Below are 25416 nucleotides of genomic sequence, written 5' to 3'. Positions count from 1 at the left end.
ACAGACTCAAAAAAGGAACCCAGAAACATAGCTTTCTCCGCTGGTGTTTGAGCCAACTTATCATCATATTTAAGATCTGGAATGATGTTGCTTGCATTGCTTCTACTTTCCTTTAGGTAGTTGAAAAAAGGTTTACTATTGCCAGTGAGTAGTGGTTTGTATAGTCGTGCATGTAAATATGATCTCTTAGCTTGTTGCACTAACTTTTCATTGGATTTTTTCATACCTTTGTATTTTTTATAGCATAGTATGTATTTTCACGTTTCATTTTTCTGTGAAGCATTTTTTGCTTATTCATATTTTTTTTGATATTTGCAGTCATCCATTTTGGATCATTTTGCTGTGTTTTCAATTTTTTGGTAGGTATACATTTGTTTCTCAGCTCGTTGATACCGTTAATAAACAGGTCGTAGATATTACTTATGCTTTGTTTGTCTTTTTTATACAATCTATTAAACTGCATACAACTTGTTTCTATGTCAACTTGATTTTAAGAATTACTTACATTCACTAGTTTGCATTCATTATTACATCCAATAATAAATAGAACTGAGTTATTCACAAGTGCAATGTAGGCTGGGAAACAGTCCCAACATCGACAAGTCCGAACCTAGACAAGTCCCAATCTCGACAGAGGTTGGTCCGAATCTAGACAAAGGTTGGTCCGAACATCGACAAAGGCTGATGCAGTTTTACAATAATTTAATCTTCTACAAATAATACATGTCTTTTTGCAGTCTACAAAATACATGTCTACAAAAGTATAAACTCATCAAAATCTGGTACTTTTGCCAGTTTATGGCCAGCATTCAACAGATCAATTTACATACATCTACGTAATGCCTACTCAATTATAAATCAAAACTGTATTACGGAATCATAAACGCTATCACCAATGAAAACTTATCGCGCAACGATAAATTTCCTTCTGGATGTCACGTTTCATTGGCTTGAAGTAAACAGCTTGTAGTTTATTGGACGAACGATGAAAAATTACGATTTTATTGGACATAACAAACCAAAGCCTCTCATTAGACGTAGAGCTGCACATTAGGACGTTATGGTTTGGACTTTTCAAGTTTTAATCGTTCATTTTTTGGAACTCAGACTGAAAACTGTCTCGTATGACCAATCTCACGCCATTGAATGCTATAACCTCATAAAGCCGGTCTACTTGAATTACCAACATGGTCGTTGAAAAAATATGTGTAACTTGTACTGCGCCAGTTAACATCGCAGTTATAAAATATTGTAAGTGATCAATTACGGCCGTGATTTACATTTTTTACTGGCAAGTTTGTACTAGGCTGTTGTGCAGTTGTCTACTTATGCACAATTATGCACTTATTGCACAGTTGCATCTCTCAGTTGTCTTGTTAGAATCATAAATGATAATTCGGCGTTTCTTCAGCTTATAATAAACTTGTCTTATAATAAACTCCATAGGAATACCAAAGTTAGTTGCTGCTCAGACCTGCCAACCCAAGAGTGGGGCAATGCGTGAGATTTGGTTTTGGGGCAGTTGATGTATCAATGATAGTATATATAAAGTTGTGGAAATTGGGGCAAAAATCTCACGCATTTTCATTTTTTCTTTGGGGTAATTGCGTGAGTCTCACGCCCAATGCGTGAGAGTTGGCAGGTATGTTGCTGCTTGAGACAGTTTTGCAGTAATGTTTTGATAATCTATGGTCTTAAACTAAATTACCAGAAAATACTGTTTTCTTCAAGTAAAAAACAGGGTATGCATATGATACTCTGTCTACTTGTATTTCAAAAAAACATTGTTAATCCTTTTTTCTTCATATTGTATGAAGTATAGTCAATTTGACGCATATTAAAGTTAATTCTATGCAATATGCTGCAGTCAGCTCTCCACATACGACATTAGATTAATTTGAGATTTCCTTCATGTGTCAAAATGTATGTTATTGGTAGGTATATCAGTAATTGTGCATACCATAAACAATCCATTACATAAATTATTTACAAATTAAGGTAACAACTAAACAAAATGTAAGAAACTAAACGTACAGTGATAAAAACCTTTACACCTATAGGCAAAAGACTTTTTTAATTATTACTTCACTTTATGGTCGCCGAAAAATTTAGGTGCAGCAATACATAAGTTTGGAAGTAAAAATGTTGATAGAGATATGAGGCATAGCTTGCTGTATTTTGGAAAAGGTGAGGTGTTTATAAACTCGTGCAGTAACCCCTTGCCATTTGACATTAATTTTATTTGCTGTAGGAAAGGTATAGCAAAAATGTCGAATAGAGGGGCATAGAAACCTATAGCAATCATCTAATACAGTACAATCCTCCTTCCTCCCCGGTAAAATCATCAATATTTTATATACTGCATATATTAAAATTAGTCACTATAGTTACCTATTTTGTGATTTGCAATAAAATGCAACTTTACTATGCACAATAAGGAGCTTTCACCATTGAGACAGACAGTGTTTAACCGCATTGTGAGATGAACTTGGAGAGCACCAGATTTGGTACGCTAGACTTTCATGATACTACGTAACAACATATACTTTGAATATACCTTAAATGAATGTAGCTTATTAAACATACACACTTAAAGCTAAGTTTTAATATTTCACCTAAACCTAACTTCAATTTTGTCATCGTCTTAATTTTTATTACTTGTTTCCGGCTTAACGCTTTTTGCCTCACTTTCAGAATAACTTGTAGCAAACCTTGTTAAAAAAAAATTTTCAAGTTGATCTGACAAGAAATATCGAGCATTGCTGTTTAAATTTGAATTTCGATGTGACATGTTGATGCCATATGGTGGGAAAGATGCTGTAACGAGGGGCTGGAAAAACCTTGTGTGCCACATCGTTAGGTGAAAAAAAACGTAAGATAGAGACTCCGTAACCCGGGAGTCCATTGTATATACCGTAAAACTTCTAATAGAACGCCACCTCTATTTGAATGCCACCTTTATTTTTAACTACCATCTCTATTTGACCACAACCCTAAGAGCAGGGTTGAAGAATAGAGCCCCACTCTCTAATTGAACCTCACCTTCATGTGACCGCCACTTTACCATTATTTGATCTTTACCAACCCGTAGTATCAACTGATCAGTAGAAAAGTGTCCACAGAATCGTATTAATAGTGAATCATTTACATCACTAACAATTAATTCTGCCGGTGTTCAATTTCGAAGCTTTTCGGTTTTTTTGTTGAAACTTTAAATGTAACACCATAGAAATAATCAATAATTGTCTCAGGCTAATAGGAGCTCCTTGTTTAACGCTGTCTTGATACTTCGAAGTACAAGTATTTAATAAATTGTTCACATTGACGATGGTAGATGAGTGACTAGTTTTAGGCCAAAGGTTACGTTTATTGACAAAACTTTTACCCGCTGCATTAAATGCAACGTGTAAAAGTATTGCTCATCCAAAAAATTGTTTGGTCCCCAATATCGTCTAGTTCAGCGCAGAAGAAGAGTTGAGATCAGAAGACACTGTGGAAGGTATTGGAGAACCACAACAAGTTTGTTCCATCGAAAGCGACAATCAGAACGCAGCTATCCGAGCAAACGATGCAAATACTTTTCTTTTAAAAACATTAATTTTTGTTTCTGCATGTAATATAAGTATGGTTCCTTTATGTCACTTATTCATGAATATATATATTTGTAACATTTGATCATTTATAATTATAAAACTTATAACTTATAGCATCCTCTTGGTTATCTTAACACAGCTTACGATGGATCGGCGCTCATAACTCCTTTTCTATTGCACATAGACAGCTAGTTTTGGCTGCAAACTAGCAAACATATCAATGAGTGCAACAGGCTTTCATGCAAAATTGTTAATTATAAAAATATAAAATAAAATTATGCCTTCAAATTTAGAATGAAATAAAAAATTGAAAGCTCTAACAAATTGCAAAGCAAGGTACAAGCTATAATATCATTGTAGATTAACTGCAAGCAATAGATAATAGCTGGTAGAGCTGTTTTTCATTTTCCCAATGCATATTTTATTTAGAGATCTTTGTCAAGTTAGAGATAATTTAGCAGATTTATTGCATCTAAAAGGTTCAATACCGGTCCACAGGAAAGAGAAGGCAAAATATAGTCGACATTTGTTTTGCCCGTAAGAGGGCTAAATTTATCTTCCCAAAATTCTGACGAGCCATTTGAAAAATACACCGCCAGCCTCTATTCGACTGTCACCTCCAATTGACCGCCACAAAAGAGGAAGGGTTAAAAAATAGAGCGCCATGGCGTTCAATTAGAGGTTTTACAGTATTTTTATATAGTGCATGTATTTTTTGGTATTATTTCTAGTTTTACTATTTTTTTCACTTGAACTACGGTTTTTTAAAACTTTCAAAAGATGCTTGGTGAAAAATACTTTGTCTGTAGAATCAAGGACTCACTCAAATCATACATTGCATGTTGAAGTGTTCATAAGTAAAGATTTGACTGTCTCGTGTATAGATTGTGCAACATCTTTCTGCGCTCTCTCTGGAATTAATGAAATTAAGTATTCGTCCAGGGGGAAAACGAGATGAAGAGTTGGTACTGCCTGAAAATAGCTCACTCAGTGTTACGCTCTCTCAGGATCAAGTAAGTTCTGGTATCTGGTGATGTGTTTGTTTAAACTTGGATAACTGAAGATTCTATGAAAGCCAGAAGTCTCAGTACATTCTAGAAGAGTGTCAAATTAATTGATGTGTTATAAAACAATTTAACAATCTAGAGTTATGTAAAATAGCCAGAGAATTTCGAAGCCCAATAACAATCACTCATGTTATTTTAGTTGTGTGCCAAGACGACTGTAATGGTGAATCCTCAGTTCAAGGCCGATCGAATGTGGCTGAACGGTAGGTAAGTCACTATCGGCCTTATGACATTTTTCAAAACCTTATTTTAGGTATTTGTGAAGTCAGGCAGTGTGTATGTTTACCAGTTTTCGGTTGCCTGTTTCAATGTTCCTGGAAAGATACTGTCTCCAATGGCTGTTTGTTTTTACAGAGAGGAAGTTATCAACAAAAGGCTATCAAATGTAATCAAAGAAGGTAATTAAGTCACTCTTTCATTTTGTGGTTATCTCATATGGTGGTAATCCTCTCTCCCATATTCAAATATATTGACCTTGGATGGGTTTCGTTCATAAATTCTTCCAAGCTCCTGTTTTTTCTGTTTGCAGTTAAACGGCTCGCTGAACAGAAATTCACCTCGGATAATCACATTCTAGACTTTCACCTGCATATCTGTTCTGAAAATAACTTTCCTACTGCTGCCGGCCTGGCCTCTAGTGCTGCCGGGCTTGCATGTCTTGGTAAGTCCTTAACCATTCATTCTTATCTATCAGTAAATCTGGTTAAAATTTGTTTTTATCCAAAAAGAGCAACAGGTCAGGGTCGTTACGGTGGTATGACAGTATGATTATGAAATTTTTATTTAGCAGTGTTGTCATCATGTTTTGTAGCAAAATTGAGTTGTCTCTTTTTCTCTTAACCTGTCATTTCTTTGAATGCAGTCTGTAAGTTTTCTCACTGCTACTTCCTTCAAAACTTAGCATAAGTCAGTTTATAAAGGTTCAAATTTTTGGCTGTTTTTGCATATCCAAAGTTTGAAGAACACAGGAGTCTATTATATCCAAATGAAGGTGTTCAGCCAAGTCATCCACCTTTTTGATTAGCAGTAAAAAGAATTTTGTCAGGGAAACCTGTTAATCCTAAATGAAGTTTTATGATAATAATAGATAAGAAAGGCTGTCCACTCTCATAAAGGCCATCTAATTACAAATGATGTTTACTCATGTGAATTAATTCAAATTAAGTCCCTCTATATTCTTTCTTACGGCAACTCATGGGATTTATCACTTTGATAACGCCTGTAGGTTTAACACCACCAGTGAGCGACCTTTCACTATCCACTTGTGTTTTATGTACACGTAGACTTAGTATTGTTCCGTTAGTATCAGAAGCAATGTTCAGACGCATGTTCACCTCTGATGTCTTAGTATAGCAGGTAGGTTTACCTCTGATGTTTTTGTATAATAGGTATGTTCACCTCTGATGTCTTTGTATAATAGGTATGTTCACCTCTGATGTCTTTGTATAATAGGTATGTTCACCTCTGATGTCTTAGTATAATAGATATGTTCACCTCTGATGTTTTCGTATAGTAGGTATGTTCACCTCTGATGTCTTTGTATAGTAGGTATGTTCACCTCTGATGTCTTTGTATAGTAGGTATGTTCACCTCTGATGTCTTTGTATAGTAGGTATGTTCACCTCTGGTGTCTTTGTATAGTAGGTATGTTCACCTCTGATGTCTTTGTATAGTAGGTATGTTCACCTCTGATGTCTTTGTATAGTATGTATGTTCACCTCTGATGTCTTTGTATAGTAGGTATGTTCACCTCTGATGTCTTTGTATAGTAGGTATGTTCACCTCTGATGTCTTTGTATAGTAGGTATGTTCACCTCTCATGTTTTTGTATAATAGGTATGTTCACCTCTGATGTCTTTGTATAGTAGGTATGTTCACCTCTGATGTCTTTGTATAATAGGTATGTTCACCTCTGATGTCTTTGTATAGTAGGTATGTTCACCTCTCATGTCTTTGTATAGTAGGTATGTTCACCTCTGATGTCTTTGTATAGTAGGTATGTTCACCTCTGATGTCTTTGTATAGTAGGTATGTTCACCTCTGATGTCTTTGTATAGTAGGTATGTTCACCTCTGATGTCTTTGTATAATAGGTATGTTCACCTCTCATGTCTTTGTACAGTAGGTATGTTCACCTCTGATGTCTTTGTATAGTAGGTATGTTCACCTCTGATGCCTTCGTATAGTAGGTATGTTCACCTCTGATGTCTTTGTATAGTAGGTATGTTCACCTCTGATGTCTTTGTATAGTAGGTATGTTCACCTCGGATGTCTTTGTATAGTAGGTATGTTCACCTCTGATGTCTTTGTATAATAGGTGTGCTCTCCTCTCATGTCTTTGTATAGTAGGTATGTTCACCTCTGATGTTTTCATATAATAGGTATGTTCACCTCTGATGTTTTCATATAGTAGTTATGTTCACCTCTGATGTCTTTGTATAATAGGTATGTTCACCTCGGATGTCTTTGTATAGTAGGTATGTTCACCTCTGATGTCTTTGTATAGTAGGTATGTTCACCTCTGATGTTTTCGTATAGTAGTTATGTTCACCTCTGATGTCTTTGTATAATAGGTATGTTCACCTCTGATGTCTTTGTATATAGTAGGTATGTTCACCTCGGATGTCTTTGTATAGTAAGTATGTTCACCTCTGATGTCTTTGTATAGTAGGTGTATTCATCACCGTCTTTGTTCAAAATTAGAATCAAGTTTAATGTGTTCCGGTCGTTTATGGTAGTGGAAATCGGACATGACTTGAATCCGTATTACAAGTTTGTAAAAGTTTGTAACTTTCTTTATATGAATGGTTAGATTAGTATTTTACAGTTAGTAGTTTGATTTACTTTATTTAAAATGCTGCTATTTTAATTAGGAATGTATTTTCATCAGCAAGAACTCTATAAAACTCTTCTCCACTGATAGTTCTCTTTCAAGGTTTCAAGTTTAATCATCCATGAGCTCTGTGTTAGTCATCAAACTTTCTCGGATTTTGGCTGTTGCTCAACACTGACACTTACTTTCTTAGAAGCAGCATGGTATCTTCTGATATCTCTGTTGTAGCCATGGCACTGTGCAAAGTGTATGGTGTAACTGACAAGGACAGTATCAGCAGGGTAGCCAGGTGTGTATTACCTTAGAATTTAGGCCTTAGAATTACCTAGAATTTAGTTTGAACTAAAGCTATCTAGGGAGTTGTTTGGTTTCATCTAAACTATTGTTGCAATGGCTAGTATTAATAGTATTATGGCTAATGTTATCGTTTTGATAGAGTAGGGTCAGGAAGTGCGTGTAGGAGCGTATACGGAGGCTTTGTGGCTTGGCGAATGGGGAAACTCTCTGATGGCAGCGACAGCATTGCAGAACAAGTTGCTCCTCAATCCCATTGGCCGCAACTCAAGTGTCTTATCCTTGTGGTTAGTTTGTTTTTTAAGTTATTCAGTTCGTTTCCGATTTAGTTTCTTTTTAATAATCAATTTTGCTTTAATTGGACGGTTTCTTTTTGGGTTGGCATTTTTTTTTTAATCAAGCAGTTTCTTTCTAATGAAGCGGTTTCGTTTTAGTTAAGCGGTTTCTTCCTAATTAGCAGGTTTTTTTATTCCGTTAGTTGAGCTTTTTTCGGATAGTTTCTCTTTAATCAGATAGGGGCTATTCAGTCATAAGGTTCCTCTCCAGTTGTGTTGTGGGTAGGCATGTTATCTTATTCCACCTTTTTTCCATTGTTTATTGTTTTCTCTTGTTATTTCGTTATTATCTTATCAGAATCTATTGAGTCATATATTTAGTTCCTATTACCATATAGCCATATTTTTATTTATCAGCATAATAATGGTCATTATGGTCAACAATGGTCATCATAATTTGGTCAGTTTTTTATTGTAAATTGAGCCATGTGAAATCCAAATAACTTGATTTTAGTTGCACTTAGTTACTTGAGACAGTCTTTGGGCGTTTTGACATAGTTTCATGTCATTCTGAATGTGTGTTAGCGTATAGGACTAATAATAGGCCGTGGGCCAAGGCGGTATACTTTGCATTTCTGTTAGCACCTTTTTACAGTGACAATTATTGGCACTTACTAGATGGATTTTATGGTGTAGAATTCATATTCAATGAGTTGCCATGCCTACCATTTCCACTAGTTGGAGAATTTTCACATTTTAGGTTTGGTAGATTTTAAGGGGTTGTCTCCTTTTACATCAAAATGTGATCGGCTCTTTACTGGGTGAGTCACAGTTTGATGATATTTACCAGGAGGTGTTCTGTGTAGATAATTACTATGGATTTCTATACGATAATTTCGCCTTATGCCAACTCTGAAACGAATTAAAATCATAAAATTGTATACCAAATAATTTTTCCTTGTAATTGTAGCAAAACAGACTATATTTAGCCATTACTTGCTAACGATTTCATATTTGCATTTAAACGCCTTTACAGAATTATTTTTCCTAATTTATTTCAACAAAACACTTCTTTCATGATATCAAATTTAAAAGTTAAAATGGTAAATGTTATACATTTAATAAAAATAAGTTTTTGTCAAAAGACTTAATTACCCGACAATGCCGGGCATTCAAATAGTAAATATATATATTGTATTTATGTATCTAGTTTACATGTACGTGTAACAACCATAGGATATGGAATATTAGAAAATAGATAGGAGATGGACTTCACCACTGACATCCTAAACTGCTGCAAAGTAATTATAAAAAAGTTGTAAATCTGATGCTTCTATGGTGAGAATCTTATTGTCAAGAGAGATATATCCTAAACCATGATTTGTATCAAATCTCTCACAAAAGTGGGAATGGCAGCTGCGGCATCTCTTCAGTTTTTAATCCTCCAAACCAAGTTAGTCTAAATCACAGCAGAAGTTGCCACTGAAAAGAGGTGCCAATAAAACTTCATTTCTACGTCTCTTTCGTCTGTTCGGCCCACAGCCTAATAGCAGAATAGTCTGATTTCAACAAACACTGATGTTACAACCAACAGTGGTAGGCTTTATTTATTTATGTAGCCGTAAATGACATTTTATTTGTAGATACGTACCGTACTTTTCGGACTATTAGCCGCTACTTTTTTCCGATGATTTGAGCCATGCGGCTTATATAAGGGTGCGGCTATTCTGTGACTTTTTCTTTGACCGCTAGGGCGCATTAACCATAATTTACGGTTAGTACGTCTTTAGCGATGAAAGAAAATTCGAAACAATGCCTAACGATACTGTTCCGTTAGGCACTAGGTTAAAAAGCGTCGGTTAATACGAAACAGTGCCGTTAAACACTGTTCCGTTTTGAACCGCAAAGTTGCTGCCGTGTTCAAAAGCACCGTCCTGAGTTCTGCGGCCTATACAAAGGTGCGGCCTATGTATTGTTTTATTATTGTTTTTTGGAAAATAAAGCAGATGCGGCTTATATAGGGGTGCGGTTTATAGTCCGAAAAGTACAGTAATGTATATGCTTGAACAAACGCATGTTGTATAATCTACATGTAGCAGTCCCGTACACATAGCCGAGAAAATCTAACCGATCCTAGCGTATAATTTTTTATTGAGCTCAGTCTCATGTTTTAAATGTTGTAGAGTGCATGTGACATGTGACATGCGACAGCACTTGTCACACACAATAGTTTAAATGTATAAACATGGTAGCAAGTCTTTGCTAGCATTTTTGTGTAGCGAGTGCCATTGGCATGGAGATAAAACGCTCACCTAAACTTACAGTGGTGCGCATAAACTTGGAATCACATTGTTTTGTTCACTCTATATCGAATGGATCTTCCATTTGCTTTCTATTTTCCCGCCAATTATGATGCCATGCCAGATATTATATATCAATCTGATCAGCAGAAGATGTGCTTTCAAACAATGCATTGATTGATTTAACACAATCATTTCTGAGTGATTTATATTAATCCTTGGCATCACATCATCACTCCTGAAGAGCTCAGAAAGTTGGTAAACAGCATGCCTCGACGGTGTCAGATGGTGATCAAGAACAAGGGCTGGCCAATAAAATACTAATGCTCAGCTCAAGACACCTTACCAGTCCTTCTGAAGACCAACAATAACCCAACGGCCCTTTTCAGGGCCACCAATTTGTATAAAAGAGTTTGTTTGTATCCTATTTTATCAATTTTCACTAACAACATTCATAGCCTGCAATAAGTCTGCCTTTCGGTAGATCCACCCCAGCGATAAAAATCTGAGAATATTTTCGAATATTTGGCATCATCTTGTTCTTCAGAATTTTCCATTTCAAATGATATATATATTGATGGGGTTGAGGCACTTAACTCCAAAGAATTTCTTAGACAACAGCATATAAACATACATATTTGAAGATTTAACTGGTGATTCCAAGTTTATGCACACCACTGTATCTTGACGCCAGTTGCCGGTGAGGTGGATTTAGCTATATCATCAGTAACCAATTGTGCATCGTCATCCTCTTCGACGTGGCTGCCTCACGATGAATAAGACAAAATTTCTTGCTCATTGCTTGGTGCTCTACTTAAAAAATAAGGCTTAGTAACGAATAGGAGCTGATTTGCTCTTTTCTGCGCTTTTTTTTGTGTGTAAAAAAGTGAATGAAAAAACTAACATTTCTAAAAATCAAGCAATAACAGGGCACAAAATTATAATTATATATTAATTATATATTATAATATATAATTATATATTAATTCATTATATAATTATAATGAATTAATTTTTTGTTCTAGTTTACTTTCATAAAACTGGTATTGCAAGAAAGTATGATGTAGTAGCTAACTGTTGTTTATCGTGAGTATTTCAACTAATAAAGTTCAGTTGCTAAGGATTTTGACGTATTTTTGTAACCATAACTTGTTAAATCATTCAAAACTAAACGTGCTCTCACTATTTTTAAAACCTTTCAATAGAAATAGGTTTGTAGTTAGGATACTGCTTACCAGGCTCTCCATAGATTTACTAATCATCGAGCTAAATACTTAATGAGTTGCATGCCGAATGTTTGTTTCATGAAAGATGAGCGAGTCAGGCAAGCAAAACTCATTCACGCTTACCAGTTCGATGTCATCCTCAAAAACTTACTAGTGTGTTTATACCTTTTAAGATGCATATAGGCTTCTCTCAATATTGTGATCACTGATCTCTACCACAAATGTCGTGTACTCTTAATTGGTGTGAGATTAAGAACTCCGCATTCTTACAATGCTTGAAATTAACTTTGTTGGTAACTGTTTATAAGTTTATCAGGATAACTGTTTATAAGTATATATATCAGGATAATTGTTTATAAGTATATCAGGATAACTGTTGATAAGTTATATCAGGATAACTGTTTATAAGTATATCAGGATAACTGTTAATACGTTATATTAGGTGAACTGTTAATAAGTTATATCCGGATAACTATTGATGAGTTATATTAGGATAGCTGTTCATAAGTTATGTTAGGATAACTGTTTATAAGTTATATCAGGATAACTGTTAATAAGTTGTATTAGGTTAACTGTTAATATGTTATATCAGGACAACTGTTTATAAGTTATATTAGGGGAACTGTTCATAAGTTATATCAAGTTAACTGTTAATAAGTTATATCAGGATAATTGTTAATAATTTATTGCAGGATAACTGTTGATAAGTTTTATCAGGATAACTGTTCATTAGTTATATCAGAATAACTGTTAATAAGTTACATCAGGTTAACTGTTCATAAGTTATATCAGGATAACTGTTAATAAGTTATATTAGGATGACTGTTGATAAGTTATATCGGGATAACTGTTAATAAGTTATAGCAGGGTAACTGTTCATAAGTTGTATCAGGATAACTATTGATAAGCTATATCAGGATAACTGTGGATAAGTTATATCAGGAAAACTGTTGATAAGTTATTACTGCATAAGTTATAAGCTTTCTGGTTTGTAAACAGGTGTCAGCTGATAAGAAGGCGGTGGGAAGTACTGCGGGCATGCAGAACTCTGTCTCAACTAGTTCTCTTTTCAAGCACAGAGCCCAGTCTGTCGTACCAGAAAGAATGGAGGTGATGGAGCGAGCTATAGCTGAGAAAGACTTTGAAACCTTTGCTAAAATCACCATGCAGGTTGGTGGAATCTTGACGCATTCATAGAGCCCAAATTTCCACTGAGTTGATCTTGTGTTTTCATGGTGCACTCTAGGGATGGCATTTGTTGTTTAAAAAGGTGTTATCGACTATCGTTGGAGTTGTCCCACCGATAGCGATAGCATCGAATTATCAATGAGCAGACAGAGTTCACCGATAGTTATCACATGACTTGGCAGTTGGTAAAACTACCGTATTATCGTGCGTGAAAAGATCGAGGATTGTGGGAAGGGATAAGAAAAGGTGTTCGAGTTATCAGAGCACTGTCACAAGTCCATGTATTTATTAATAGATAAATGTACATATACAAACTATATATAAATCAAACACATAGATGGCTTGTTGCAAATTAAAAGGCTTCTAGTGTAAAGTTTAAAAAAATTTCCTCAGAAAGCATAGACTTTTCGATCACTTGGAGATTGGTTTGATAGGTGATGTGATTGCCAGAACATTTTTAGATTAAAATTGGCAAAACTTGATCGCTGTTGAAATGCTCAGAAAAAAATACATCTTTTTCTTTTGAGCGTTTTGACCAAGATCAAGTTTGCCGATTTTTATTCGAAGGTTAGCTCACTTTTCCTAACTTTCGGAGGGCCATCGCTAAGCGGATATTGGGCAAAATTTGATTTTTGCAAACCTTTAGAAAAGTCGTTAACGAAAATATTTTGCCGATGATGGTAATAATGACGCCTGAGAACTACGTACTAAAAGTTGATGGTTTATCTCTATGGTTTGGAATAAATTGATATTCTAAAGCGATAACAACCGTCGCAGTAGCCGTTGGGCAAAAAACTGTTCGAGTTCACCAAGTTGAGGTCGAGTTATCTAAAGCAATTTATCATTGTGTGGGAGCAGACCAAACAAATCCATTCGAGTTAACCATGTGTTCAAGCTATCCGAGGGCGATAACTATTGGGTTATACTATTTTTCATTATTCGATAACGATATATTAGTTTCAGATGTTTCGATCGGCTAAAAATAGGCAACCATATTCATATCGAGAAGACAACTATTGAGTATCGAGCTATTGCGCGACCCTAGTGCACACTAGTCACACGTGTCCTGTTCTTAATGACCCCAGTCATACGGTCTTTATGCGGATAATGTATACATGATCTGCATTAAGACTCACCCAATCATTCAAGATAATGTATACATTATCTTGAATGATTCAAGGAAACAAACGATTGCTTGGATTAAGTGCATGCTAATCAGCGAATAGCATATCGCACCCTTTTAACCAATTAACTCTGACTCAATTTTTAAGGAAGCTCTCTGTTGTAGGTTTATTTTAGTTTTTTCCAAATTTGTCATGCAATGATAAGAAAGTGTTGAGTCACAGCTGGTGGAAGTATTCCTATTTGAGTATCATTCATTTTATATTCTGTCACGTGGAAGTTCACATTTTGAGATTCTTTTGTCAAAGTTACCTGGACAGTTCAGGCTGTCAGTCTCATACCACGTGATCACTATTGACTTTTAATTTCAGTCAGTTGTTGACCTTCTAGCTACTTTATGAATGTTCCAACTAGTCATGTGCAGTAGGTGCTCCTACTCCGTAAATAATCCATTCCACAAAAGTTTACGTTATAGGGATTTTATGTTATACAAACAGTAAAAGGCATGTAAATTGCCTAATCTGTTCTAAAATCTTTACAAACTCACTCATTTGGCCATAGAAAAAGGAAAAACTAGACAACTTTTTAATTTGTTGGCTGTATCATAACTGTAATATTATTGGTTTGCATCGACAACTTCTCCTTTTTCTTATCAGTTTCACAAGTTTTATGGTTCATGATTGCGGTAATTCTACCATCAGTTAAAAACACTTTTGATGTTCAGTTACAATGTTTTGTTTATTTTTCCTTGACAACAAGGTTTATTCTGCAAAAGAAAATTAATAACAAATATTTTAATAAGTCTAAAACAAAAAATATATTTTGACTATAATAAGAGCATCGTTTACTTGCCTGTCATTTATCTGTCTTTAGGGGGTCATGGTTAGGGTCAAAGGTATCTTTTGTTAATACTCCAACTCATGACATTCTGATTGGTAAACCGACGCTGTAACACCTGCACCAATCGATCGCTTTCAAACATTTCTGAGCAATTGTGCAGCGACTTACAGTATTCTCTCTGTTTATTCGACACACCTGACGATCTATCACAGCGAACTAGAGTGTCATGGAACTTATATACTACTGTACGTGTAAATATAATATTGATTACGCTGTGCGTATGTCGTTTTGTCTCGCAGGTGTGGCGAAAACTAGGAAATGAAGTTTTAAGGCTAACTACAAGATTATCGCTATTCAAATCGAACTTGAGTACCGATTTGACATTTTACGTTATCTGGAATTTTTTTAAGTAGTTTATGGAGGTATACATTATAGGAGCGTCTACTGTAATTAACAACAATCAATTTGTAAAAGTTCTCGAAACAGTGCGGTCTAACAAGTAAAAATGAAAATTCTGTTGAAAATTAAAAATTTTCATAAAACTATATAAAAATAACATAGATATTAGAATTAATGTTATACTTTGCCTAGTCGAAGTTAAAGTAAGCTATAAAATATACCGTATCTCACAAACCTACGCTTCTATTTTTGTGTTTTTATCTTGAAGTGACAGTGAAAACCTCTTTATATTGGGTTTTATGATTTAGTATTGTCTCTGTCTACATCTGCCACATCACGTCTGTCCTCAGCTATATCCTGTCTTTAGCTTTTAATTGAAGCAACAATAAATAATTATTGCTTTGCCTTGAAGAATTTCAAGACATGAAGAATTGGTTTTTAACGTTATGTGAACTTACTTGAGATTCTAATAAGGTTTTTGAGCCGTGGAGTGAATTGAGCCAATTACAATATATGGTAATCTTGTTGAAGTATTTCCCCCGAAATATGATCGTTCTGACTAGTGCCGGAAATCTTGGACTAATTATTTTTATTTGTTATAATTCTGATTTCATTTAAATAGATTAGTTTTATATGGTTTAGTTTAGACGGAAGTTGTAGCTTGCTGCCTGTTTTTTATTGGAGTTGTCGTCTCACATAAAAAAGTTGCGCATTCTATCAATGATATACAACCCCCACAAGGATAGGCGACGGGCATCATGTGGGCAGGGCTTAATGATCGAGCTCTGTTGGGATGAACCCGAACACGGCACCCGAACAAACAAATATGCAGAATAAAGCCACTTGTAAGTTTACAAATATTATGAACAATAGTTGTTATTTTACTAATCTGTTGGTTTCATTTTGTTGTCAAATAAATATGGTTGTCCAATATTGTTACCGCTATGATCAGTCAGTTGCCATTCACAAGCACTCGCGATATTAATAGTCGCAATCGTAAAATAGCCCAAATTCGGTTTTATATTTAAATTTTGAGTATGAAAACTACACTCCACAGCTTTGCCTGCTGTCCCATCTTATTGGCCAGGTAAAACAATGTGACAATGATGAAAGACTTTGTCATTTTATATTAGGGGTGGCAAAATATTAATCAAAAACTAGGAAAAAAAGGCCGTTGTTCGGGTGATTTTTGGGTAAATTATATTTAACTTTAAACATATACTACGACACCTACCAATTTCAAAATTAGTAAAAGCAGATAATTTGAAATGTTTTGTTTTCCATGGATCCACATTTTAGTTAGGTGTTACCCCTACATTGTAGAAATTCAAGGTTTGCTATTGTGAACCACGGGGGCCTACTGACTGAATGAGCTAATGACACGATAACAGCGAGTCGTGTTTTCCAAAACCTAACAAGGCAACGTGACAGCACCGCGAGAATTGTGTTAGCTCCGAAACCCAGGCTAACACAATCCTACCAGAGCACGATCATTAAACCCCGTCCATATGATAGCCGTTGCCTATCCTTGGGAGCTGTATATCATTGATTCTATTAAGCCATTATATATTCTCCTTCACTCTCTTAATTCAGTTCAGAGCCATATTTTGAGCTTCGTGTGTTATTGGTCAGTAACTTTCTGTTCATACATCTTGTTAGCTTTTTCTGTGCTCACTGTGGTTTCTGCAAGGATTTTGTACAAGGGTAAAAACAGTTATGGCTTGCGGTGAAGTTCCTTAATTGATCCTTACTCATAAGCTTACCTTGGTCCAGAAGTCAATGATTTATTGACAGCTTAACTACAAAAAGAGTTATCTTCTCATGAGTAGACAACTTGGACTTTTTTTAATATACCCGCTGCATGATTTAGCAGTTTAGAATTGACACTGAAGCTATGTAGAAATTGAGGAGATGAAAGATAAGATAATGCACGATTTACATGTATGCATAAGGTAGTCATTCACCTCCAGGCTATTTCAGTGATTGGTCAGTCTAAGGAGTGATAGGCATGCTGAAGTCCGCTTAGTGGTGTTAAAGGCTGGTTAACACTATATCGACGTATGTCAGTGTTAATCACACAATACTTTGGTGATCGTCTGTAATATCAATGTTCACACCATCACAAACCCATCCACGTTTACATCAGCGAGTCATCTGTGGTATAGCGTTCTTATTATACAATGCGGTTATGAAGTACCAGTCCCGCAGGAACTGTCATGAAAGAAAATATAGATCTAGCAATCCATGACAGCCAATCGTCACGCCGAAGCAGTGCACATTGCATGCGTCGTATATGCTCGACGGACCATCTGGAAAGTTTAACAGCTGCAAACTTATCCGTGTTGCCTCGACAATCCATCGGTTACGGAGCATGTAGTTGATGAATAATCACCGAGAAGACAACACAGACATATGACGATATAATGTGAACCAGCCTTTAGGGAATAATAAATATGAAATGCTTGTCTGTTTGTAATAATCAATAAAACAGGTTATCATTGTTACTTTATCGTAGAGATAGAAGACCCAGAATCTTGACTCGGCAATATGTAGACTCAGCGATAAGGCAATAAAAATACTCCTTTGTAAACTATGTGAAGTTTTAACTTAATTTTTATATTTATATTATAATTGTGTTTTTGTATTTTGTAAAAAGAACCTTCTTCGTTGTCACTTACACAACTGCAAAAAGTTTTGAAAGTCGTATGATGGGCATAAAATGTAATTTTTTCTCAACTCAGTAGAGGATTGACTCAGCAAAGCAGCTCAAAGGCTGACTTCTCTGGGTGGCTTGTCATCTTCCTTGTCATCAACCTCATGGTGTATATAAATATTTAAATATAAATAAAATATATAAATATAAATATTTAAATATAAATATTTATATATTTTATGTGCAGCGGTTTTTATCCAGCTTCATTTGAATCTCAATTGAATGTTTTTCTGTACAGTTAAAAGGACATGGAAGACTCCAGCGATATCTCGTAGAGTGTCTCAACCCATTTGTTTCTTACTGGAATATGGCTTCTTATGGTTACCCATTAAGTGCAGAACAATAATTATATTGACAAAAGCTCACTTTATCCAAATGCATCTACTAGTAGTCGTCTGCACTTGCACTCAGGTAAAACAATTGAAAGGAAACCTTTCATAGTCTTAGTTTAACGTTTTTCTGTAGTGTGAATTATGGAACCTTATATATTATTTTTGCTATCAAGAACATTTAACACTTAATTTAGAATTTTCTCTAAAAGGGGTGAAATTTCAACAGTGATGATTTTTATAGCTTCGCTTAGTCTTATGACCTACTATAGCTCGGGATGGATACACCCGCCTCGTAACTGTGAATGTCTAATACTATCTGTTACAGGACAGCAACCAGCTGCATGCTATTTGTCTTGACACATATCCTCCTATATTCTACATGAATGATGTCTCCAGACGCATTGTCCTCTTCGTCAATGAGTACAATGACTACAAAGGCTCTCTAAAGGTCAGTTGTTTAGGTGTGTCTGTTGTCTCAAATTGGCTGCCACCAAAAGCAGAGAATATAGATTATCACTTACGATACTTCAGTGAGTGTTTCTATAGAATTATATATATATATATATGCATATATATATATATATATATATATATGGGCGCAATAACACCGGCGCATAAAATGTGGCTTGCCCAAATACCGACAGCAATCAACTCAGGTGAGTTGCAGAAAAGTGCGCTATTGGGAACAGCTAAGATCTTGAGGCAAGTGCTCAAACTCCCAGGTCTCTGGTAGGGACCCGAGTTAAAGCAGAAATTACCACCCATACGGGTTAACCGGGGTGAGGAAACCATTTTTTTATGTGTATATATATATATAGTACTTCATTGGCAATAATTCCAATTCAAAAATAGAGATGCTTTTCAACTTAGGTTATACCACAATTATAGAAAAACAAAAAAGCAACAGTTAGCCATTAAAATTGAATAAATAGTTTGACAAATAGTGTTTAAAATGCCTTTCTCTGCTAAGAGAACGGATATTAGGTGGAAGATTGTTAAAGCAGCTGGCAATGATATTTTCAAAATAATTGTTAGTGGTTGTATGCAACTTGTTCATATCACATAAGTTGAAATGAGTTGAGAACTGTAACTATCATGTAAAAAACGAGCACTCAAACCATGAGTTTTGAGTTGTAGTTCGGTGTTCCAGGTAGTGATACACTTCTTTGGCATGTCAATTTTGAATCAATGTATTTTTAAAACCATTAAATTGATCATTTATTTCTATATATTACTCCTGATGTTTACTAGCCATGACATATTTATGCCCGTACGAAACTGGGTGTTTAGCTAATATTTACTGTAGTTGAAATGTTATAAAAATAAATATGGTACGAATGCTAAATGAAAAAAGAATGCCGCAACAGTAAATATAAAGAATCCATCGTTTTTTTGACGCCATCACCCTGTTTGCGCATCCGCTCGTCCGCGAAAAAGCCGCCATCTTTGTAGAAAACGATCGTCATTGTCCTGAATAAGAGTATTTTTCGGTGTTGTTTTGATACTAAAATAAAAGATTTGCAAACAAAAGCATTGTTTGCAATAGTTAATTGCAGAAACTTTGTGTGTTTAACGATAAAAGTTGTCCATAAAGATGGCAGACAACGATAGAATGACGTCACGAAAAAATGAAGTATAAGTAAAAATATGTGACATCTGCCACAAGGTATTCTACAATAGCTTAACGTTTGTTTACACACTCGTACACACACACCAAAGCTAAATGAAAAATAAAGTGGTAAAATTTGAATTACTCGTAAGGATAAAAAGGGAGAGGAGAAAGAGAAAAGTTGATGAAGTACAGTAGAGTGTAACTAGCCTAAACATGTATTCACTTTATATATCTTTTCTATATTTATTATGGAGAAGATTTAATCTCCTCGGAGGCACGATAATCATTTTTCTTTGAGTGGTTTGTAGTGCTGATATATCAATTCAGTGAAAATATTTACATAGTCATAGATCTGTGTACGTAGTCTTAGATCTGTGTACATAGTCTAGATGAACCAAATATATCTACAACAAAGGAAACCTGGTAAAGTTGGGTGTGATACGAGTTTCTATGTTGACATCCGCACCTACACATCTGCCCCTATGAGACAATAACTAAAGAAAGTTGTGCTATATTTAGGTATACTATGTAATGTTCATATACGCTACTAGGCTTCTTACTGCCTATAAAATATGAAGTCAAATCAAAACAGTAGTTGTCTGCTCTTGATTCATAATGCAAATGCGCTATCATTGTTCCGGTAAAAGGTTTTTTGTGCTATATTTTGCAAATTGATTCAACTGTTTTCAACACAAATAAATAAAGACACACAGCGATGCAAATGTGGAAACCTCCTGTCTTATTAGCATTACCTGCCAGCAGCAGACAATTTCTTTCAGCGATCTCAAGGGTTTATCTCGTGCTCTGCAGGTTGCTTATACCTTTGACGCTGGACCCAACGCATGTCTCTACTTGCTGGATGACTGTGTAGAGGAAGTTGCCTCCCTTGTTCGCTATTATTTTCCACCAACAGATGGCGAATTAACGGTGAAAGGAATTCCCCTCAAGCATCAGCTTAACCAGGTAGATCCTCAGTCTCTGGTTGTCTCAGTGTAAAGTGTATTGTTTGTATGGGTGGATTTCATACGGAAACTAAATAAGGGGTATTTGTTAGTTGAATTTGTTAATTTTTCTTGATTAAGATTTGAAAATTTGATTAAATTTTTAAATTATTTATAATTTATAAAAAGGAGTAAAATATAGTTTAATATGATACAATTTAAACTGTTTGTTTTCACCTCAGCCATTCGAATGTTATTGTAAAATATTTTGTCTAGCCCCCTAAATACTATGTCCTTTATCTAAACTGACAATGATTAAATTTTAGTGACGAGATACTGATTTAAACAAGCAAACTGATGCACTTGAAATATTTATCTTTCAAGTGCATCAACTTCCAGAGAGCAAGCAAAATCAGATTTTCTGGATTAGCTTTTGTTGTTGGAGAATTTTCTAAAGTGTATTTGGCAAGTTGTTTATAATATATAGAGTAGCTTTTGCTGATGGCAAATTGTCTATAGTGTATAGAGCAGCTATTGCTTATGACGAGTTGTCTATAGCATATAGAGCAGCTAATGCTGATGGCGAATTGTTTATAGTATGTTGCGGGTGCTGACAGAATTAAAATTACACACCTTCATAGGCTGCACTTGCCCAAACTTCCTACTAGTTATTTAAATTTAGTTTTGAAATTTTGATTACGAAAAATATTTCAAGCTAAATTTGAGCATTGCTTATGCTTAAGAAATGTAGTGTTTCTTAAACCATAACTGTCACGAACAACTTTTATCGAATTTACTAGGTAAATCAGACACGCTGATTCCGATTTTTTACTCAAAATAAAGATTAGTCCACTAACTTTCAGAGTAATGAAGGCTTATTTACAGCGTTTTAATATCGGTCTCGAAAACAACACGATCGGCACAACAAGTTCCGCCCATAAATACGTGACGTAACCTAGCTTTTTAGGAAAGAAGTTACCTAGGGATGTTTAGACCGATTTAGAATAATAGAGATGGGTGTTTTAAAATGCATTAATATCTAAATTCAGCCTTGAAAATAATATCAGTCTTTTTTGAAAGGTAGATAAGCTCTTTAGCATTGCATATTTAAAAAGCGCGATAACACCGCTAGCTTGTGATAAAACCGCGCTTTTTGAGCTCATTTTTCTCGGCGTCCAGACCATTTAAACGTCATGTAACAAGCTACGAGCAATTTTAAATAGTTTATATACTTTTCATAAAAAACTGAGATTATTTTACAGGCTGGATTTAGATAATAATGGGTTTTAAGACACCCATCTCTACTATTCTAAATCAGACTAAACATTCCTAACTTTTGTTCCTGAAAAAGCTAGGTTTCGTCACATATTTATGGGCGGAGCTTGTAATGCCGATTGTGTTGTTTTCGAAACAGATATTGAAACGCTTTAAAAAAGCCTAAATTACTTTGAAGGTTAGTGGACCAATCTTTATTTTGAGTACAAAATCGGAATCAGCGTGGCTGATTTACCTAGAATATACGATCAAAGTTGTACGTGACAGTTATGGTTTAATGTATAGGTTCAGCTCTTGTTAGTTTATCTATTTGGTTTGGCAGCAGGCAGCCTCTGATTACATGAAGAGAAAGCCAGCCAGTAGACAGGTTGTGCCTCTTACTTTAGTCTATCCAGGTGCGGGCATTCTATTTAACCAGATTGGGTTGTGATTGTTTGTTCTTGATCTATGTACATAGTCTTAAAGTTTTGATATTACATGAATGCTTTTTAAGCAAACACAACAGGTTTTAGCGATCGCTGCTCTCACAGAAGTAAATGATTTAGCTCACTGTAAAGGCCTATTGGAGTTGAGGACTTTGGGTGTGATGGGTCATACAGATTATTTAGCTTTCACTTAATTCATGTTGAATTGTGGGTCTCTATTGCAGTCGCCTTGTCTGTTCTAAGCGTCTTCTGCGTCATTTCTTCCCTGATTCATATCGTCCTCATATAGATTTTTTTGTTTTAGCATTTAAAGAAAAAAATCATTTTGTTGGTGATCAACAATGTTGATAAAAAGTAATACATGCATCTCATTTCAAAGTGCAGTGATTGTGTTAGAGTGATAACGAGACAAAATGACTACCAATTGGGGGCCGTTGGGCTTGATGAACTTTCGGTACTGCATAAACTCTGCTAACTAATGTAAATTGTGAGACTATCCCCTATACTCACCCACCCACTTTATAGCTACAACAAACAAACAGAAACCACTGAGCACACCAGACATAAACATCTTGCCCGTCTTATATTTAAAAGGTTCTTATATTGTGCGAATCTTTTTTTTAATACATGTACGATTGAATTCCCATGTTATTTTTAAAAATGTTTGATATGGCCTGATTTGTTGTCATCGGCATTGGCTGGTGAAATGAATCCGGTGTCAAATCAAAACTGGTATAAGTTCTCCCTGTTTTCAAGTAACTGTCACCTTTGTATTAAAAAACAATGAGAAATGAATTATGCATATTCTAACTTTGTAATAGTAATATCCTCAATAGTTTAGCAACAGGCTGGGGTTCAGTTCCCAAAAAAGGTCACTGGTGGTGACAAGACAAGAATGATATCCAATCTTAAATTGCTTTCTGCAACTGGGCATGTCTCCAGCTGTCAAGGTTCCCTTGACAACGGGACTCAGACATGTCCAGCCAAGATCATAAAGCCATTGTTTGTACCACAATGCCCTTGATATCACACTCAGCCTCTGCGTAGTAGTATGCTGAGCAGACTTCATACTTGACCTTCGAGAGATTACTCCCATGTTGGAAACCAGTGCAATCAAATACAAATGGCTACCCCAATCAAGTTTCATTTAATTGGGGCCCCACATCACTCCTAAAGCCCATGTTATGTGACATCACATTCAATTGTTTATACGTGACAACAGATACAACATTTTGAAATTCAAATTACTTTATAAAATTTCTGCAGTTTTCTCAACAACTTCATATTTCTGTAATGTTGCAGGAGTTTGTAGAAGGTAGCAAAATCTGCCCATCTATAGCAAGTCTGGCGTATATGATTTCCACCGAGGTTAGTAATGATGCAGATTTAACTAGCGCTGTTTGTATGTTTTTATATGATATTTAGCCTTTATAGTTTTTATTTTAGTTTAGTTTTTAATTAGTTTTATATGATAGATATGAGTTGACTCCGGTGTCATACATCATCTGCATGTGGTCGTGACTCACAGGTGCATCACAACTATGCAAATGCACAGCATGTAGCCTATATGATATCTGTCTCAAAAGCTAGCAAATCCATCAGTTTTACTGGTTCCTTTTTAGTCTACTTAGCTATTATTATGTTTTCAACTATTTTTTCAAGATGGCGGATAAGAACCCAATTCTAGCGCAAACTAGACTGCTAAGCTGTGGGTGGAGGTAAAAAAGTTGGGATGCATACTCAGATGGCCAATCATTCAGCTCCACGACTCAAAATCAATTTCTAATTGGTTAATATGTTAAGTTTCTGTTTGAAAGAAATTTTAGTAGTGTTTGATTGGGAAGATAAGTCTAACAGTCAACACAGCTTGTCACAAAGGTTTAGGCCATGCATAGATTTTATCCTTGCTAATGGAGGCAACAATCGTCACTTATTGCTTGTCAATATTAATTGTTTGGTTACTGTTGACATTATTCTACAATAATAGACTAATAATAGCCCATTTCAACAGAGCTAACTAAAATAAGGGGGTGTTCCATCACCCCATCATTGTGTAATGTATATCACATTAATTCCAGCTCAAGGAAAGCATTCTGCTAGGAGAAAATGTTTGCCTCATTTCAGTTGTCAAACATTTCTTACCAAACTAGAAAAAATTATAAAATTAAGCACATGTATAGTAGACATTCATGAGGTATGTTCACACTGGAATTTATGCGCTCCTGTCACAGTACTTGTTTTTATTCTTGTAGGTAGGCTCAGATCCAAGAGTTTTGGATAACTCGGAGAGCCTTCTCGCTAATGATGGGATGCCCATCTCTATATCTTGAAAGTAAGGCTATGTCAACTGGATCTCTCTCGCTAAACCTTTGAGTTTTCTCAAATGCAACCAGATTCATGACCAGATCAACTGTAGACTTGCTCGTCGACCATTATGGTCCTCCTCATCAGACTTGTCTTTCATCTAAAGTACAGACTTCGTATATGCCGTAGCTTGATCTGCCATTTTTAGTAGCGTTGTTCTATTTTATGTACACTGTTCATGTTCTATCCTTCAGGTTAACTGATTATTATTCTATGGAGCTTTCCTTATCACATCCCTTTTCAGGAAGTTTTTCAAGCCTCATACCCTCAAAGTTGTCTTCTCTTTAGAGAGTTTTCCATTCAATCAATTTTCAAAGTCTTGTTTTACATATTTGTGCTCTGGTGCAACTGTGAATAGTTTCTTTTCCTATTTCTATGTTCGAAAATGCAGTGTCGGTTATGTCTTTACAAGGATTGTATCATGTTCCAGCCCAAAAGTTGAGTCATTTCTACCTTTTTTAGCCACTTTTTTCACACTCATTTGTTGTTGTAATTCTATTTTGATGCTCCAGAATATTCAATGAAATTTCTATGGAAATTTGTAGAAATGGACGTACATACCTAATGTTCAAGTACCTGTTCAGCAATATACAAGTGCAAGGCGTGTACCTGAATCCT

The 25416-nt window shown here is 35.3% G+C and overlaps 1 protein-coding gene across 1 annotated transcript; it reads left to right on the top strand.

Moving 5' to 3' along the window:
• The first annotated feature begins 1126 nt into the window (after positions 1-1126).
• LOC137404521 (diphosphomevalonate decarboxylase-like) lies at positions 1127-25406 on the top strand. Its single transcript, XM_068090753.1, has 12 exons — positions 1127-1251; positions 4536-4606; positions 4800-4867; positions 5015-5058; positions 5190-5321; positions 7721-7781; positions 7929-8073; positions 12587-12757; positions 18507-18629; positions 20604-20756; positions 23737-23802; positions 24687-25406. Exons 1-12 carry the CDS (start codon positions 1188-1190, stop codon positions 24762-24764), a joined length of 1176 nt encoding a protein of 391 aa, XP_067946854.1. The 5' UTR covers positions 1127-1187; the 3' UTR covers positions 24765-25406.
• Positions 25407-25416: the final 10 nt, after the last annotated feature.

Source organism: Watersipora subatra, chromosome 9 (assembly GCF_963576615.1).
Source record: "Watersipora subatra chromosome 9, tzWatSuba1.1, whole genome shotgun sequence".
NCBI lineage: Eukaryota > Metazoa > Bryozoa > Gymnolaemata > Cheilostomatida > Watersiporidae > Watersipora > Watersipora subatra.
The sequence above is the reverse complement of the archived record's forward strand: the minus strand, read 5'-3'. Positions and strand labels throughout refer to the sequence as shown.